Source organism: Notothenia rossii, assembly GCF_949606895.1.
Source record: "Notothenia rossii genome assembly, chromosome: 10".
NCBI lineage: Eukaryota > Metazoa > Chordata > Actinopteri > Perciformes > Nototheniidae > Notothenia > Notothenia rossii.
Genome location: NC_136908.1, coordinates 50,617,892 through 50,634,442, shown reverse-complemented (window position 1 = coordinate 50,634,442; position 16,551 = coordinate 50,617,892). Strand labels below are relative to the sequence as shown.

The 16,551-nt window shown below is 40.6% G+C and overlaps 1 protein-coding gene across 11 annotated transcripts in view; it reads right to left on the bottom strand.

Moving 5' to 3' along the window:
• Positions 1 to 16,551, bottom strand: part of ppfia2 (PTPRF interacting protein alpha 2) — a 172,587-nt gene that overhangs the window by 6,863 nt on the left and 149,173 nt on the right. For 8 of the 11 annotated variants that reach the window (XM_079653373.1, XM_079653370.1, XM_079653374.1 and 5 more), the window contains 12 exons: positions 15,771 to 15,800; positions 15,519 to 15,649; positions 14,596 to 14,768; positions 13,989 to 14,076; positions 10,643 to 10,724; positions 9,303 to 9,503; positions 4,547 to 4,609; positions 3,393 to 3,425; positions 3,103 to 3,278; positions 2,651 to 2,748; positions 2,236 to 2,411; positions 1,338 to 1,406 (listed from right to left, as the gene is read on the bottom strand). In XM_079653373.1, the coding sequence (XP_079509499.1) occupies positions 1,338 to 1,406; positions 2,236 to 2,411; positions 2,651 to 2,748; positions 3,103 to 3,278; positions 3,393 to 3,425; positions 4,547 to 4,609; positions 9,303 to 9,503; positions 10,643 to 10,724; positions 13,989 to 14,076; positions 14,596 to 14,768; positions 15,519 to 15,649; positions 15,771 to 15,800 (1,320 nt within the window). Of the gene's footprint in view, positions 1 to 1,337; positions 1,407 to 2,235; positions 2,412 to 2,650; positions 2,749 to 3,102; positions 3,279 to 3,392; positions 3,426 to 4,546; positions 4,708 to 9,302; positions 9,504 to 10,642; positions 10,725 to 13,988; positions 14,077 to 14,595; positions 14,769 to 15,518; positions 15,650 to 15,770; positions 15,801 to 16,551 lie in introns of those variants that run through there. The other 3 variants (XM_079653377.1, XM_079653372.1, XM_079653371.1) reach the window with 2 other exon arrangements.

Here is a 16,551-nt window from a genome sequence, read left to right as displayed (position 1 = left end):
CCAAAAAGTTATATTTTGGTTTCATCTGACCATATGACATTCTCCCAATCCTCTTCTGGATCATCTAAATGCTCTCTAGCAAACTTCAGACGGGCCTGGACATGTACTGGCTTAAGCAGGGGGACACGTCTGGCACTGCAGGATTTGAGTCCCTAGCGGCGTAGTGTGTTACTGATGGTAGCCTTTGTTACTTTGGTCCCAGCTCTCTGCCGATCATTGACTAGGTCCCCCCGTGTGGTTCTGGGATTTTTGCTCACCGTTCTTGTGATCATTTTGACCCCACGGGGTGAGATCTTGCGTGGAGCCCCAGATCGAGGGAGATTATCAGTGGTCTTGTATGTCTTCCATTTTCTAATAATTGCTCCCACAGTTGATTTCTTCACACCAAGCTGCTTACCTATTGCAGATTCAGTCTTCCCAGCCTGGTGCAGGTCTACAATTGTGTTTCTTGTGTCCTTTGACAGCTCTTTGGTCTTGGCCATAGTGGAGTTTGGAGTGTGACTGTTTGAGGTTGTGGACAGGTGTCTTTTATACTGATAACGAGTTCAAACAGGTGCCATTAATACAGTTAACGAGTGGAGGACAGAGGAGGCTCTTAAAGAAGAAGTTACAGGTCTGTGAGAGCCAGAAATCTTGTTTGTTTGTTTGTTTTTCTACCATAATTTGCAAATAGATTCTTTAAAAATCAGACAATGTGATTTTCTGGATTTTTTTTCTAGTTTTGTCTCTCATAGTTGAGGTATACCTAGGATGAAAATTATAGGCCTCTCATCTTTTTAAGTGGGAGGACTTGCACAATTGGTGGCTGACTAAATACTTTTTTGCCCCACTGTATAATAAACCATAATAATAATACAAAAATATTATTTTTTATTAAAACAATTCTAACAAGGACATCAAGGGGAACAGCATTGAAATCAAAACATTCTTCTTGTGTGTTAGCTGGCCAATTTTGGAATACTTGGGTCACAAGTACAGGGGAAGATCAAAATTGCCTACCCATTTTCAATCTAAACCAAATAAAAATGACTTAAAACAAGTATAGTGGCTTGGAATGTAGAACAAATAAACCTCGAAAGCCCTCTAAGCATAAATAGCTATATCATAATCACATAATCTATCGATCTGAGACATTTAAGTATCTAGTTTATGCTTTCAGTGTGCTAACAATAGCACAGTGTCCTTTAACTGGCCAGGTTTACAGACACAGAAAACCAAAGAGACCATCATTAATATGCTTTGAGATGTATCTTTGACGTGACGCTGAGCTAATTAATGGATTGTAATTGCTGCAAATGTTCTGAATGACTAATGAGCTTTGAGAGTCATGAGCTCACCTCGTCCAGTCTCCTGTCGGTGCCCAGCGCCAGCATGTTGTTGTACTCTCGCTCCAGAATCTGACGTGCCTGTGGAAAAAAAAACACAACACATCCTAAGACTGGATATTTTTAGCAGAGTGGTGACAGAAGCAGCTGACACATTACGGTATTTCCATTTATATACATTTTTCCAGAGTATCGACGAGATGAGTTGTGAAAATTCACAAGGCAGAGTGACAGTTGGCAAATCTGCACATTCTGATTTAGATTGGAGCATCTTTCTGAAGGATAGCAACACACCTCTGCTCTGGATTGAAGCTGCTGACAGACCATTTACTGCCCACATTCAGAGCCTTTCAATCTGGATTGATGATGCCAGAAAAATATGTGTTTCTTTTTTTTAGAATCAGTGTGAAAAATCTATGAAGTGAGAATTGCTCACAGTAGGCGTTGGACAAGATGAGATTTTAAATAACAGTTAAACATACCAGAATTACTTTCCTTCAGATTTAAGATCTAAAGGACAAAATATTTGAATTGTGGCACAGATACTGTATTTCATTTGTTGGTGAACATCGTTTCAAGTGAAAATCAAAAAATCTTAAATAGGGAAATCATAATGTCATCCTTCACAAATAGAGTATGTTTCTGTAATTTAATTTAAATGTTAACTCTTGCAATGCCTTGTTTACACACTGCTTTAACAACAACAAAAAGTAGGAATAATCTGTTATTTCCTACATAATAATACATTGCTGTGTTTCTTAAACAATGCATTATCTTTTAATTTCTCTACCATGTCATTACCAAGTCCTTCATGAGGGTATTGAACACCACCACTTAATCGTGACAGTTTTTCTTGCTGACAGACATCAGATTTTTGCATTCCTTTGAGTCTTGAGTGTATCTGGAGTACCTGAGTGTTTTGGTTGGGGATCTGGAGCAGCAGAGCCAGGCTGCTGTAGTCGAAGTTGTCGTCCAGGGCGACCAGAGCTCCGTGCACTCCGCTCTCCAGCAGGATGTTGGCGTAGTCCCTCAGACCGATGCTCTGCACCCATCGGATCACCCGCTCATTGCTCCACACCAGCACGTCTGTGCACACACACGCACACACACACACACACACACACACACACACACACACACACACACACACACACACACACACACACACACACACACACACACACACACACACACACACACACACACACACACACACACACACACACACACACACACACACACACACACACACACACACACTCTTTCTGTTCAGTTGGAGATTCTCCTTCGTGATGATGATTGGTTTTTATTTTGGGTTCACTTGCCTCTCATTTCGTGCTGGCTGTACTCCCTGCGTCTCTCAAGTTCCTTCCTATCATAGTTGAGCTTTTTTAGACCCATGATTCCATACTGTAAACTTGTTCTGGTGGCAGAAAATCACACAAAACACACTCATGATTTGGGAACACACACACAAAGGATTGTCAGTGGCTCTATGTTGTTGAGAGTAATTTAACTTGTATTTATGAGAACTAAGATGTTTGTTTTTTCCAGTTCCATTGAAAAAAACTTCTAATACATCAGAAAAAAGCAACACATCAGTGTTCATTTAAGGAATTCAACTAAGGGTATTAATAACAAAAAAAAACAAAAATAACAGTAGAAAATATGTAAAAAAAATGCTAATCCTAGTCGTCAATCAGGAATTAAGGTGTTTAGAACTTGGTCAAATTGTTGGGCTTTCTACGAGACCTATGCTTGATTCTCTCGGCTGTACCTGTGGAAGCTGTCCACCATTTTGAGGTGCACCCTCAGGTCCTTCTTGGTGAGGTGGTCCAGCATGCGGGCGTCCACCAGGCACTCCATGAAGTAGCTGCGGTACTGAGGTAGTCCGAGACTAGGCAGCCACTCGTTCCCTATCCACTCATGGTTCATGTCACCATAGGCTAGAGTCTAACGGGAAGGACAGATCAGCACACTCAAACAGATCTTAATTGACTGGATAAATTAACAAAGCTGTAAGATTCAATCTGTTATAAACAATGGACAGATTTAAGTTCCCCTTACCTGTGCCCAGCTCCCCTCTTCAGAGCTTGACTTCTGATTGAAACAAGGAAAATAAAAAGGTTTAATCAAGTATAAATTCTGCACCGGCACACCTCTCAAGTGAACTGGGTTATTTTAAAACGAAAGAATAACCCAGTTCATGATAAATAAACAGAAATATGGGACACATACACGATTTATATCTAGATTTGTTTTTGTGACTCCAAAGTTCAGTGTGGTTGTTGCTTCTACATATAAGAGCAACTCAGATTAAAGATCAAAGTTTCTTCTTACACACCTCTGCTACTTTTTCACAAACCTTGACTAACAGCGAGGTGCTTTCAAGACATGATAACAGGATTGTGGGAGTCACTGCTGAGCAACCAAACATCTAGATGGCATTGGAATTGGTCTCCAGGGGGACTTTTTCTACCCTCAGATGTAGCATGGTGACAGTTTTATTTAAGTTTGGAAATACAGTAGGTTACAAATGTTTCAAAATTCTCTCCCTAAAATTTTTTTAAGACTAACTTTTAGGTCCTGAAGCGATAAGGAAGTAAAAGCACATCAGTTGTGATGTATAAAGCAGTATAATATAGTATTAAGACACATTTCCATTTGTCGAGTCTTGTGAAATTGACACCATTCAGTATTACTGATCAAAATGAATTAGCCTTATTTTATAACACATAATGACACATCTACCACATGGCCACAAATACTCAACACAGCTTAAATCAGTCAGACAATAATGTAGAAATTCAACTGCGTCTAGTTTTTATTTATTTATGCATTATTTTTCTTGGATACAAATGGAACATTTTACCTCCCTGATGTGCAGACATGTAGAAGCTAAACGCAATAAGCTGAGTGATGATTCATTTCCTTTTTTAATGGAGATGAACTGAGTCAGACTCCAGCACATTGGCTCACACCTTCACTGAGCCATCATCAACAACAAAAGGAACACACAATGAAGTACTTTGTAAATCATTGACAGGCTCCTTTTTATAAATCCAGTTTAAATGAGTGTTGGTAAGAGGTTAACAGACTGGGAAAGGGGTTAAATGACACATGCCTTCTCCGTTAGTTAGCACCCAGGTGAATCCCTCAGAAAACAATCCAGACTAACAGAGAAAGTAAGGGTGGCAGTGAAGGACACAAAGCAGACTGACCGTTTTGGAAGGGGCGGCCATGGTCTCCATCTCCTCATGGGTGACCCACACATTGCCTGAGGCCTGCAGGGGGCGGGGCCCGAGAGACAGAGCAGCAGCAGGGGGGGTAGCAGAGGTCCGGCAGGGGGGGCAAGCAGTGTTAAAGAAGAAGAGCAGCACCACTGTAAGCCAACCGTGTTATCAGATCAGATCATGAACTGGCCCCAAACCCGCCAGGGGTCAAAGGGCAAATGAAGAGGACAAGAATACAACACAGCACAGCACGTCCTGGTTAACAGCAAACAGTACATTCACAGATAACAGACGGGGGCCATGCACAACAAGGAAGACCACGCAAATTAGCACAATTCACACCAACACACACATATAAACCCTATTATACCCATCCCTCTCAAGTTGTATTCTAATAAAGGGTTGGTTCACTCGAATTACAGAAAATACACTTATCCCAAGTTTTAATTTAGGGTTAGAGAATGAATTGAAAACAAAAGTGCTCAAGAAGTCACATAAATTAAAAAACAGTTGGCTACTGTACATCTAGGTATCACCCCATAAATTAACATGTTAAGCCCTGAGCCTGTTTTTCAGGTCTCAGGCTCGAAAATGACATTCCCAGAACAAATTACTATATCATCACTTCTAAAAGGGGTAAATTAATAATCTTTTCTCTAAAAGCAATGATAAACCTGTGAGTTGGATGTAGATGAGTCAGAATCACTATAGATTTTTTTTATTTTAAAGTAAAATGTGTAAGTAAGTTTATTGGTCCGTCCAAAAAAAAAAAAACATTACTTATAGTGAAAACCACCCTTGAATGGGATAGCAGACTAAAAGCTTTAGGAATCCAAATTATAACATATAATAAGTACCCTGTATCAAGATTGATGCAAAACAAGTGACAATTGACTTTTTTAGAGAGATTTAGCAAAAGAAAACCCACTTCTGGGGTCATTTGGGTGGATTTTACCTAACTCTGGCCCCCCTTGGTTGATTTTGATGATTGACATCTCTTTTTAACCGTAGAGCCAATAGAATCACATACACACACACGTTACCAAATAAGGATTGAGAGTGATGCGTAGCCATAATACCCAAAACAGGAAGCTGTCATACACTCTGGAAGCTCTCATTAGCAGCTAATATGAAAACTTTTTTTGTTTTTGACATTAAAATGGAAAGATGGATTATCAATAATTTTTTCAAGGTGACACAGAAACATTGGATTAACCTATGGATTAACCTTCAGCCGCGTTTTAATGCCATTGTACACAACTTTTGAACAGAATAACAGCAAAAGGTGAGCATATCTAGCTTTTTTTAAACGTCATACGTCAAACACGTCATATTACGTCACGAGGGGGAGCAACTTTCTCGGACTCCTTCTCTGCCCAATCCGCGGTAGTAGTTTGTAGTTGGTTTGAGCGGTTGTGATTTAGTGAGCTGGTATTCTTTCGGTAATTTTACATTGCATTTCACCATTTGTAATCATGGTGAGCTCTGTCAGGACATCGAGTCCACAGTTTCCCTAACAGGAAAAGGACCGGAGCTAGCTTTCGTTCCTGGGTGCGTTGTGTGAGGTGCATCCACCTCCCTGCAGCACATACTCTCCACAGCTGAAGCCTATCAAACAAAACGATTATCAGGAAACCGTATTACATCTCTCTCCCCCCCTTCGCTGCTCTCTCTCTCTCCCCCATTTGTTCCTCTCTCTCCCCCCCTTCGCTCCTCTCTCTCTCCCCTCCGGTAAACAGCGCCGTTAGACGTGGTGTGGAGTTGCATTAGATGACGCAAGATACGGCTGATACTTGCGCATTAGTTTCTGTTATGGATCAGTATCAACAGTCCTGTGTGTAACGTTACTATATTATCAATGCTACTTTAGTTATAGCCTGATATATGATAGCTAACTTCACAATGTTGTGATGTGACGTTAGCTAACATTAACTGCAGCAAACGCCGGTCACTCACCAAGACAGCTGCCCTGTTCTCCACTGGTTCTACACACACCAAAGCTCCATTTCTCTCCGATGGCCGTTATTTCTTCTAATCCTTGGCTGCTCCTGGTCTCTTGGCTGCCTAGCAGGCTCATAATTATAAGTTTGTGGTCTGTCATATGCATACGAATATACATTTTCAACCTCTTCTGTGTCAAAACTAGCATTGTGTACCATGTTTATTAATACGTTAGACCGGCCGCTCTCCCCCCATGTGACGTCACAAGTAGAAGAAGAAGTAAAAATGTCTTACAAAAACGACGCCAGATGTCACGTAGTGTATATTTATGTATATATTTTTTTTAAATCTAGTGCATACATAATTTTCCTACACATTTATTCACTGGGGTGTCTAACCTGCAAGTTGCTCTTTAAGTGAGAAGGACACATGCATAGTTTATTAAATTTTAAGAAGCCTTGAGACACAGTTTCGTGAAAAAAGCCTGTTAAGCCCCGTAGCCCCCGCCGGCGGGGGTTATGGGGCTTAACAGGAACACATCATAGGGTAGAGACAAACATGTTTCGCCAGTTTGCTTCACAACATTTATTAATTTTGGATTGAAAAAAAGAGATGTGGGCCAGTAAATGCCCCAAAACATGTATATTTATTTTTGTCATTAAAGCTTACAATGTCTTAAATACACATTTATAAATCAATTATGTTCCCCTTATTTCCTGATATTCTTTCGCTAATTACTAAAGCAATCTAACTGGGACTTATGTTAGAACATGTTTTACATAACATGCAGTTAGTAGTTTAATTGGGGACTATTTCTTCATTAGAAAACAGTTGACAGTGGCTCCTATTTTATTGAATTGGAGGAAGATAACAAAAAATCAGCATGGATGCCTATACGAAACACTAAAAGAATCTGAGATTATGTTTTTTTGTGATTTGTGTGAACCAACCCTTTATTCTGTGCAGTCACATTCAGGCACTCATCCTTTGCATGTTCGAGGGGGATCTAGTTGTAATAGCATAAGTAAAATGACCAATTATTTCCCCTCCATCAACTTCCTGCTGGGCATACACGTCACAGCATATTTACAGGGTCAATTAACCCCCTCTTTAGAGTGTTGGGGGTTTAACAGGACGGTTACAGTAGTTTGTGATTGGACGCGTGGTGTTGCATGCTCCGTAATGAAGGTTTCATGAGGTGTGGAAGTGGAGCTAAGTGGTATGGGCGAGGAAGAGGGGGGAGTACAAAAGAGTTTAGCTTGTATTATTTCCCAACAGGAGAAGACAAAGAGTGCAGGAGCTCATAAGTTACAGCATGCAATGCATAGAGTGTTGTGTAGAGACTAAACACACAAACTTTAATGAGTACTCTCAGCTGGGTTTATACAGCGGTGCACAACCTGTCATGTCCTTATGCATGGTGTGAGTACCCTCAGTAGAGAGTGCATTAGTCCTTGCTCTGCAGTGTAAACAGTCACTATCATAAGGAGCAGCATCTTCCTTAGAGACCGCATGCAATTACCATGACAACAGGGAGCTATGGAAGCGACTGTGGTGTAGAAATATTGGAGTTAAATCACAGCACACTGTTACACAAACAGGGCCGTCGCTGACTCCCACTGTAATATTCATTTGTTTTTCACAAAGACTATATAATTTAAAATGCACCGGGTGTAATGACAACGGCTCTGTTTGCTAATCATTTGTCGCGCGCCAACGCACATGTCACTCATGTGTGGAGGCATTATGCATGTTAGCAGAAAGGACTATTAGTCATACAACATTTGTCAGAGCTGATCTGGAGGCAGAGATGATGTCATTCATTTTTAAACAAGGCTAAATGTGATTATTCGCTGAAAAATTGATGGTTCTGTTCAATATGAAGCTGGACCGAGAAGCCCGTTAGCTTAGCTTAGCATTAAGGCTGGAAACAGCTTATCTGGCTCTGTCCGAATGTTACAATATCTACTGACCAGCACCTCTAAAGATCACTAATTTAGACATTAATAACCACTTAGAATATATTCAAAAAAAATAGTTTGGTTTTACACAATGTCATATGACCCAGTGACTCTAAATCAATATAGCATTATATTACTACACACCTCTTATTGGATTTAGTCCACCTTCTTTTTTTACATGAATTTTTCTGTGAAAGGGTCAGCAGTTTTATTATTAAAACGGCTCATTTATTTCAAAAGCTTGCATGTATTGTGAACTCAGGACTCAAATCAATGCACCATTGTATCGTTTTAGTAGGGTACACATCTATGTTATTGTTATTTAATGCTACATCTATTTTATACACAAATATTTTAAAAGAAAATTCTGCGGTTTTATAGAAAAGTCTTGCCTTTTTTCAAAATGTTTCACATCATGTGACGCGGAATGAATGCAGTATTATTTCATGGAAAAGTAGGACAAAACTATATACATTTGATTTGAGTTCCATTCTATTTTAAATTGATATTTTAAAGAAAATTCTGCCAAAGGATCTTGTTTTCTTTCAACAGCTTCTCTGTCACGTCAAACCAATGCATAATGTAACTTTTACACTGGATAAGTACGACACATTTCACTTGATTGGATTGAAGTGCTTTTAATATTTTCTATAATTATTTGAATGTAAATTCTGAAGTGTCTTGGATGTGAACTTCACTGCAGTTTGTCTGCCCCTGTTTTCCAGTCTTTCGCAACATTATGAGATGACATCCTCCTCCTGATCAGCTCCGTCTACAACAAATTATTGTACAACTAATATTCCAGTCTGCTTCGATGTCTCCATGTTTTCTGTCCAACTCACGGTTCTGGAGGTGGGCGGGGCCGAGGGGCTGGTGAGCGAGACCATCTCCTGGATGGCCAGGCGCAGCTTGAGGCGGTGCAGCGGGTTACTGATCCCGATCTCCCTCTGGATCTCCGTGTCAGACAGCGCCGACATGATGGCTCCGCTCTTCACGTTGGCTCGACACGCCGCCACGTACCAGGCCGGCATCCCCAACCACAGCTTTACTCCGAGAGAGAGGAGATGGAGGATGAGTTTGACGCATTGAGTTTATCCATCTTAAATATCTTCAACATGATAAATATTCCTCCTATATTTACTGTGCCCTGGAACTATTAGATTTGAATTCACCAACATATGAATCAATGTAGCAAATATAGTTCCTCATAGTCAACATGCAGTTTGCAGGATTTTCCATAGTGCTAAGAATATGTTATGTATCATTAAGATAAGATAAGAGGTATTCGATCCCCATTTGGGAAATGTTTGCGTTGCAGCAGCATAAAAAACAACAAAACAAGGCATTGCACATCAGTAGTAGAAATGAACAATATTAGAATTTAAGCATCTCAATATAGAACTAAAGCAGCATTCAAAAGTAGAAAATATACAAATCTATAAACTCTGACAATAAAAAGCACATCTCCTTTTTTAACAGTGGCACAATATTTGTATTTTTGGCTAATTATCAGCCCCACTAATCCAATTGAACTCCATCAATAACTGCAACATTAGGGATTGGTGGAGTCATCAATGGACTGCTGGCTGTAAATCATCCACTGAACATCAGGGGGCAGTGAAGTTTCTAGACATTCCCTTTTGGACTATGGATTCCCATGTGTTCAGTTTATCCAAATATATCAGGGGAGTTGAGTTAACTGCAATGATTCATCATCAATTGTAAAGGTGTTGTTTTGATTTGTGAACATTTTAGTAACTAGTTATTATACAGATTTGTTTTTCAAATGGGGTTAGACCTTTATATGATTAGTCACAATAGATCTAGGCAAAAGCTACAGTGTAGTTTAGGGAAAGAAAATCTGAAATTCCAGGCTCTTCCAACAATGCAAAAATAAATATATATAATACATAAAACAAATAAATAGAAATAGAAACTAAAGAGGGCAAGAGAATGTTGAAAGTGACCACTGTGCAAGACAATGCATAAATAAGTAAACTATACACAAACAAAATAAAAACTGATTATAAAATTAAATCTAATCAGTGGAATGAAATCAAGTCAAGCTTGAGAGTAAGCAAAGTAAACATTTTGTTTCTTTACATGCACCTTTAGTATATTGCAGTTAAGTATATTTGCAATGGTTTATTAAAAATCAATCCTTTGCATTCAGAAATCTTACCTCCAGCCAGGCTACAACTGTGGGACCGTCCCATTGGGCGAAAGGTAAACCCTTTCTCCTGGCCTCCTCCAACAGCTCGTGTCTGGGGGCGGGGACAGAGGAGTGCTTATATGAAGGCATGTACTTTTACATAATAATAAACACACATATTCTCACTATGATACAACTTCAACTCTCACTCCTGCACACACTGCTTTCACAAATCCCTGCAGTCACAGAATCGTGCGTGTGTGTGTGTGTGTATATAATACATGAGAGGAGAGTACTCAAACATTTCCTCTCATAGTCCAGCCTGTACACTAAGACTGTTGAAAAGGGCAACTCTTTATCGTTCATTTCTGTGCTTCCTGGGCAGACAGGCACACAACTGTAGCTACACTCACACACACACACACACACACACACACACACACACACACACACACACACACACACACACACACACACACACACACACACACACACACACACACACACACACACACACACACACACACACACACACACACACACACACACACACACACACACACACACACACAACTGCTAGTATGTGCAAAAGGGTAGTTTTGTTTTGTTTTGAATGAAGCAACTAATCTATTTAATAGATTGTAATTATAATAGCTAGACTTAAGGTCAAAAGCAAAATTACAAGTGATTGTTTTTGCTGTGAATAGCACTGCCACATTGTTACTTTTCGGCACTTCTTTCCTGACCACTGCTATAACGGTTATTAAATATTGAAAATGTGTAATGATTTAAATAAAGTCACACATTTAATGGATTTTACATCCTTGGCAAAATAACAGTTTTAATGTTCTCTGAGTGCAAATACAACTGACTCATACAGCTGTAAGGCAAAGTGCTACAGTGAATATTTTCGCTAGTAACTTATTTGCATTGTCTGGTATTGTTTAGCAGGTGTTGAAAGTGTAACCTTAGAGGGCTGAGCTGCGTTTTGTTTTCCCTCACTTGGCGCTGCAGACTCAGATTGATGTCAATCGCAACGTATCGACAAAAAGCATTGAATAGATGCTCTTGGTCTGCCATGCACAGAGAGATTTGTATTGTGCTCAATCCTCCCACACTGCCAGACACTGAGGACTTATAAAAAAAAAATGCCTGACAAGCATGGGACCAGGAAACACACTCATACTCACACCCACACACCAAAAAACGAAATCTTATTGTATTTAGTGAACACATTTCATAACAACATCTCTTCAACACATTCCCTGAGCGTGTTGTTGAAGAATGGAAAGAGTGGACTCAGTAATAACCATGATACATGTAGCACTCGGAGCGTTGAAGGCCTCAGTACAGTGAAAGGGCTCTTAAACACAGCATACATGTCATACAGAGGAAATGTATTGGTCCAAAACACAACCAGGTACATTCACTGTCTTATCTATGCAGCACATGGGGAGATAGCTCATGTTTTATGTTCAGGTCAGGTCTAATGCATGGAGAAATACATCCACTGAACATAGCTGGGGAAAGGGAAGTAAGGAAACAGTTATGACAAATCATACAAACAAAATTTGACATTCCCATAACCAGATATTACAGCTGGTTATTTCACACGGATAGATAGAGACACATATACAGGAGAGGAAGACATTCCGGGTGTAAAAATTGCACCACAGTTTAAGCGGCGGCACATTCTCTGTCCAGCCATGGATGCAGCTGCCATTGAACTGTAAAAAGGGAGGAAGAAACGTCTTCAGATGGTAAACGAAAAAAAGGAAAAGAAAGAACGCAATGGCGTCGTTAACAGCCATGAAGGATAGATAGATACACAGATAGAAAAGAGACGTCAGCTTTGGCACTGGTCTTTTCGAGAGATGGCAGACAGACAGGAAGAGATGGCAGACAGGGCAAAATGGCTGAGACAATGTTTCATATCCAGGAGGTCAGTTATACATCCTCACAACTTACCCGCTTTGTTAGAGTCAGAGGATGATGAGAGGGAGAGGAGGGGTAAGAGAAGAGAGAATCAGAGAGCAAAGAAGGGAGAGAAAGAGGGAGAGCGACGGGGAGACAAAAGTACACACATGTTAATGAGTCAATAGGCATCGAAAGATACGGCTCAAAACAAAATTACGTGCGCTCACACACACACACGCACACACGCGCACACACACACACACACACACACACACACACACACACACACACACACACACACACACACACACACACACACACACACACACACACACACACACACACACACACACACACACACACACACACACACACACACACACACACACACACACACACACACACACACACACACACACACACACACACACACACACACACACACACACACACACACACAGATCTCACAATGGAGGACATTTGTTTACAGGAGCATCTGTAGACCGGTCAAACAATTAAAAAAAGTCGTCTTCTACAATGCAGTCCTGACCACATCTCGTGCAGCAGAGGAAATGAGAAAATGCACTGAAACACAGCAAGACCCCCTCCACGGCCTTACATTCAGATGCTCAGATACATTCAGGTCACCTCTTTGAAGATAAATAAGAGCAGAAAACACACAATGAGAAACCACAGCGGTATTGATCGATCAAGATGCTGAAATGGAAGTATAGTGCAGGCAGCTCAATGGCATGCAGTGTGGAGGAGGCGCCAAGATGCAAGGTGGTGGTGCGGCCTTAATCCCGGAAACACTGCTATGGAGAGGTCAGTGCCGTGGAGGAAAAACAACACATTTGTCAACGTACAACACACGATACTCTCTATTGACTACATGGGAGGCAAAGTTAATCGTCATGACAACTCAATGTGCACTTCGAGCAAATGACATTCATCATTTGGCACAGGGGCATGGGCAAATGCGCACACACACATACACACACTCCTGCTGAAAGATTTGCAAAAAGGGTTTCTTCCTTCTCCTGCAGGGCAGACCACGCCTAATGTGTGAGTGTAATCTATGGGCGAGGCTTCTATAGCTCCCAAAGTATCTGTGTGAGATTAATAGTGTTTTCAGCCTGGATCAATAGTCTGATATGGCGTCTGAATACAGCGAGGCCGATCTGTGCTCCTGGAGTCTGATCCGGCTCCTGCTTTCTATCGATCCTCCCTCAGAGGGGATGATGTTATTGCATAGCTGTGTTTTCAGAGAGAGAAAGCTGGAGGTAAACACAGGAGGAGAGGGAGATAGCCTCTGTCTGTGTCAAAGGTCACATTGGACACAAAGCTTAAATGTGACCATGAACTTAATATTTCTAGCTGTGTATCTGAAGACTCTGCTAAGGGACCAGTGTGTGTCTGCTTTGAGGAATAGTGATGTGGTTCTGAGGACAAAGCTTACTTCTTTTTTAACCTGCGGTCCTTCTCAGCCTGAGTGCCCAGCTTCCCCACGCCCATCTCCTGGCCCGAGTCTGGGTCCATCATGGTGGCTGAGAGAAGAGGAGAAACACCGGATATCAGTTAATACTAACTGAACACAATACTTTTTGTGATTATATTTGCCTATGATTACAATAATAAGTTATAGTTTTCCCTCAATTTCTTATCAGGTTTTGATACATTTTTACAGGTTTCAACAAGTTAAATTAAAGATATAGAATAAAAGTCCTGAATCATTGACACATTTAAACATTTCAATAGTTTTATATTGTATATCTGCAATCAATCTATTAGTGTTAGTCAGATTATTGGGTAAATTAAGCAAAACTCATTTAAAAATCCCAGGACTCTCTTGATTTTGATGAGAGTAAAGCATTGATTTTTAGAACTATTAAATAGTTTTTTAAACAAGTATGTAGGATTGTATATGTGATGGATGACCTAATATTACTGCACTACATTATTTTATTTCATTCCTGTAAAAAAAACACAATTTTTATACCACATGGCAATTTGTTGTATGATTAATCTGCAGCATCCATATTATTAAAGCATGACTCAGTGCCCACCTTGTGGATCTACCATGACATGTCTGTGTGCCATATGTCCCATCCTGCCCTTCTCCTTCTTGCCAAAGAGCCGTCCGATGGAGGATTTGATGCCCTTCTTCTTTGGCTGCTTGCTCAGGGAGTCTTGGCTGCTGCCGACGCTGCCGCCCTCCGCCTCCAGAGAGGACCCCATCCTGACACACACACACACACACACACACACACACACACACACACACACACACACACACACACACACACACACACACACACACACACACACACACACACACACACACACACACACACACACACACACACACACACACACACACACACACACACACACACACACACACACACACACACACACACACACACACAGAACATGGGTAAAGCTTTTTATACATTTCAGAGTCAGATTATTTCTCAAAGGTCAACATCTTTAGATCATCATTAATACCCTTGTGAAAAATATTTATTGTTGAATAATTATGAGAATAGAGAGTTATTCTCTTCAAGAATCATCACCTTACTTACCATTTCTTTTTTGCAGTATTTGCCACTTTCCCCGACTTTGCTTTTCTAAGCCTATTTATCCACGCTCTTACTGAAGACTCATGTAATACAGTTGCTACTGCGTGTGCTTCATGTTTGAAAAAGTACCCAGATTATTTCTAGTGGACGTTAAAATTATGCCTCCCAGAATTCCAGCTACTTCTGAATAACAGATCTTATTTCCCATCCATATCAACCTTACACTTTTACAAGAAAGACTATTATTAGCAACCGAGATAGAGATACAATCAGATAAAACCTCTCTTAATCAGTTGTTAAATTAAATAAATAGTTATGAAAGTAGCAGTAAGAAGTCTAAACATGAATTAATACCAGACTCCGACAACAGGATTTCAAACATTTATGTTTGTACAGCTGACGCCTACCCTCGTGAGTCGTTGTGCGAGGAGGCTGGCAGTGTGTGTGTCATTCTGACGGTGCGGGGCGTGGTGGGGGGGGACGTCTCACACTTGATGGTGGCCTTGTCCTCGTGGCCGTCCTCGTCTACCGCTGCTATCTGAGGGACGAAGAGGAAGAACGGGGCGTTAGACGTGACCCTCGGTTTGTGAATCACCCATTTATCTAAGGTGTTGTCACAGCGATCATATTATTAAACAGTGAGTTGATACTGTGTGTACCTTTCTCCTGTGCTTCCTCAGGTCACTGGGCTGTTGGGCAGAGAAAAGAAAACACAAAATGTATTATTTAAAGAAGGGACAAAAATCACTTTCATGTTGATAATAAAATTCAAACAATGATGTTTATTACAAGTTAACGGCCGGAGAATTCATATCACAAGTCACAGCAGCAAAAGGTTCTGACTGCACTGGTGGGTTGCCATGTCAATTCTGCTCAGCCTATCTCTCGATAGACCTTTTAACTATTTTACAGAGAGTAAACAACATATTTGGGGAGATAGACTAAACAGCTGGGCACCCTCAATCACATGCGTCTGACCCTTAATGGCCTTGAAGCCAGCGTCCCCACAGCCGTAAACCATTTTGTGACCGAGAGTTAAACTGGTTTATCAAGATGGCTGGAGCCTCCCATTCCTTAAGAGAGATACCAGAGCCAGGGTTGGTCGTAAATGTCAACACACAGAAAAGGTTAAATTTCTAGGAGTAAAGACAGAATTATTCCCTCAAACACATTACGATGCTCTTGAGCCTTTGTCCAAAACCACAGCATCAACTCATAAATCAATAAAGTAGAATAAAGGTAAGCATATTGTTTCACTGATTAATACAATCAAAGCATTGCTCCATTAAAGCTTCTGGATAAAGCACACATAATCTTTTGTTCTGGTGGATTATGGGAACATATGTTAATATCTATTTAGGTAATGGACACATCTGGAGTGTGAACATATCATTTTCTATTCTTAGAGGAACTGCAAGAAATGTAATTTGACTATCGAGT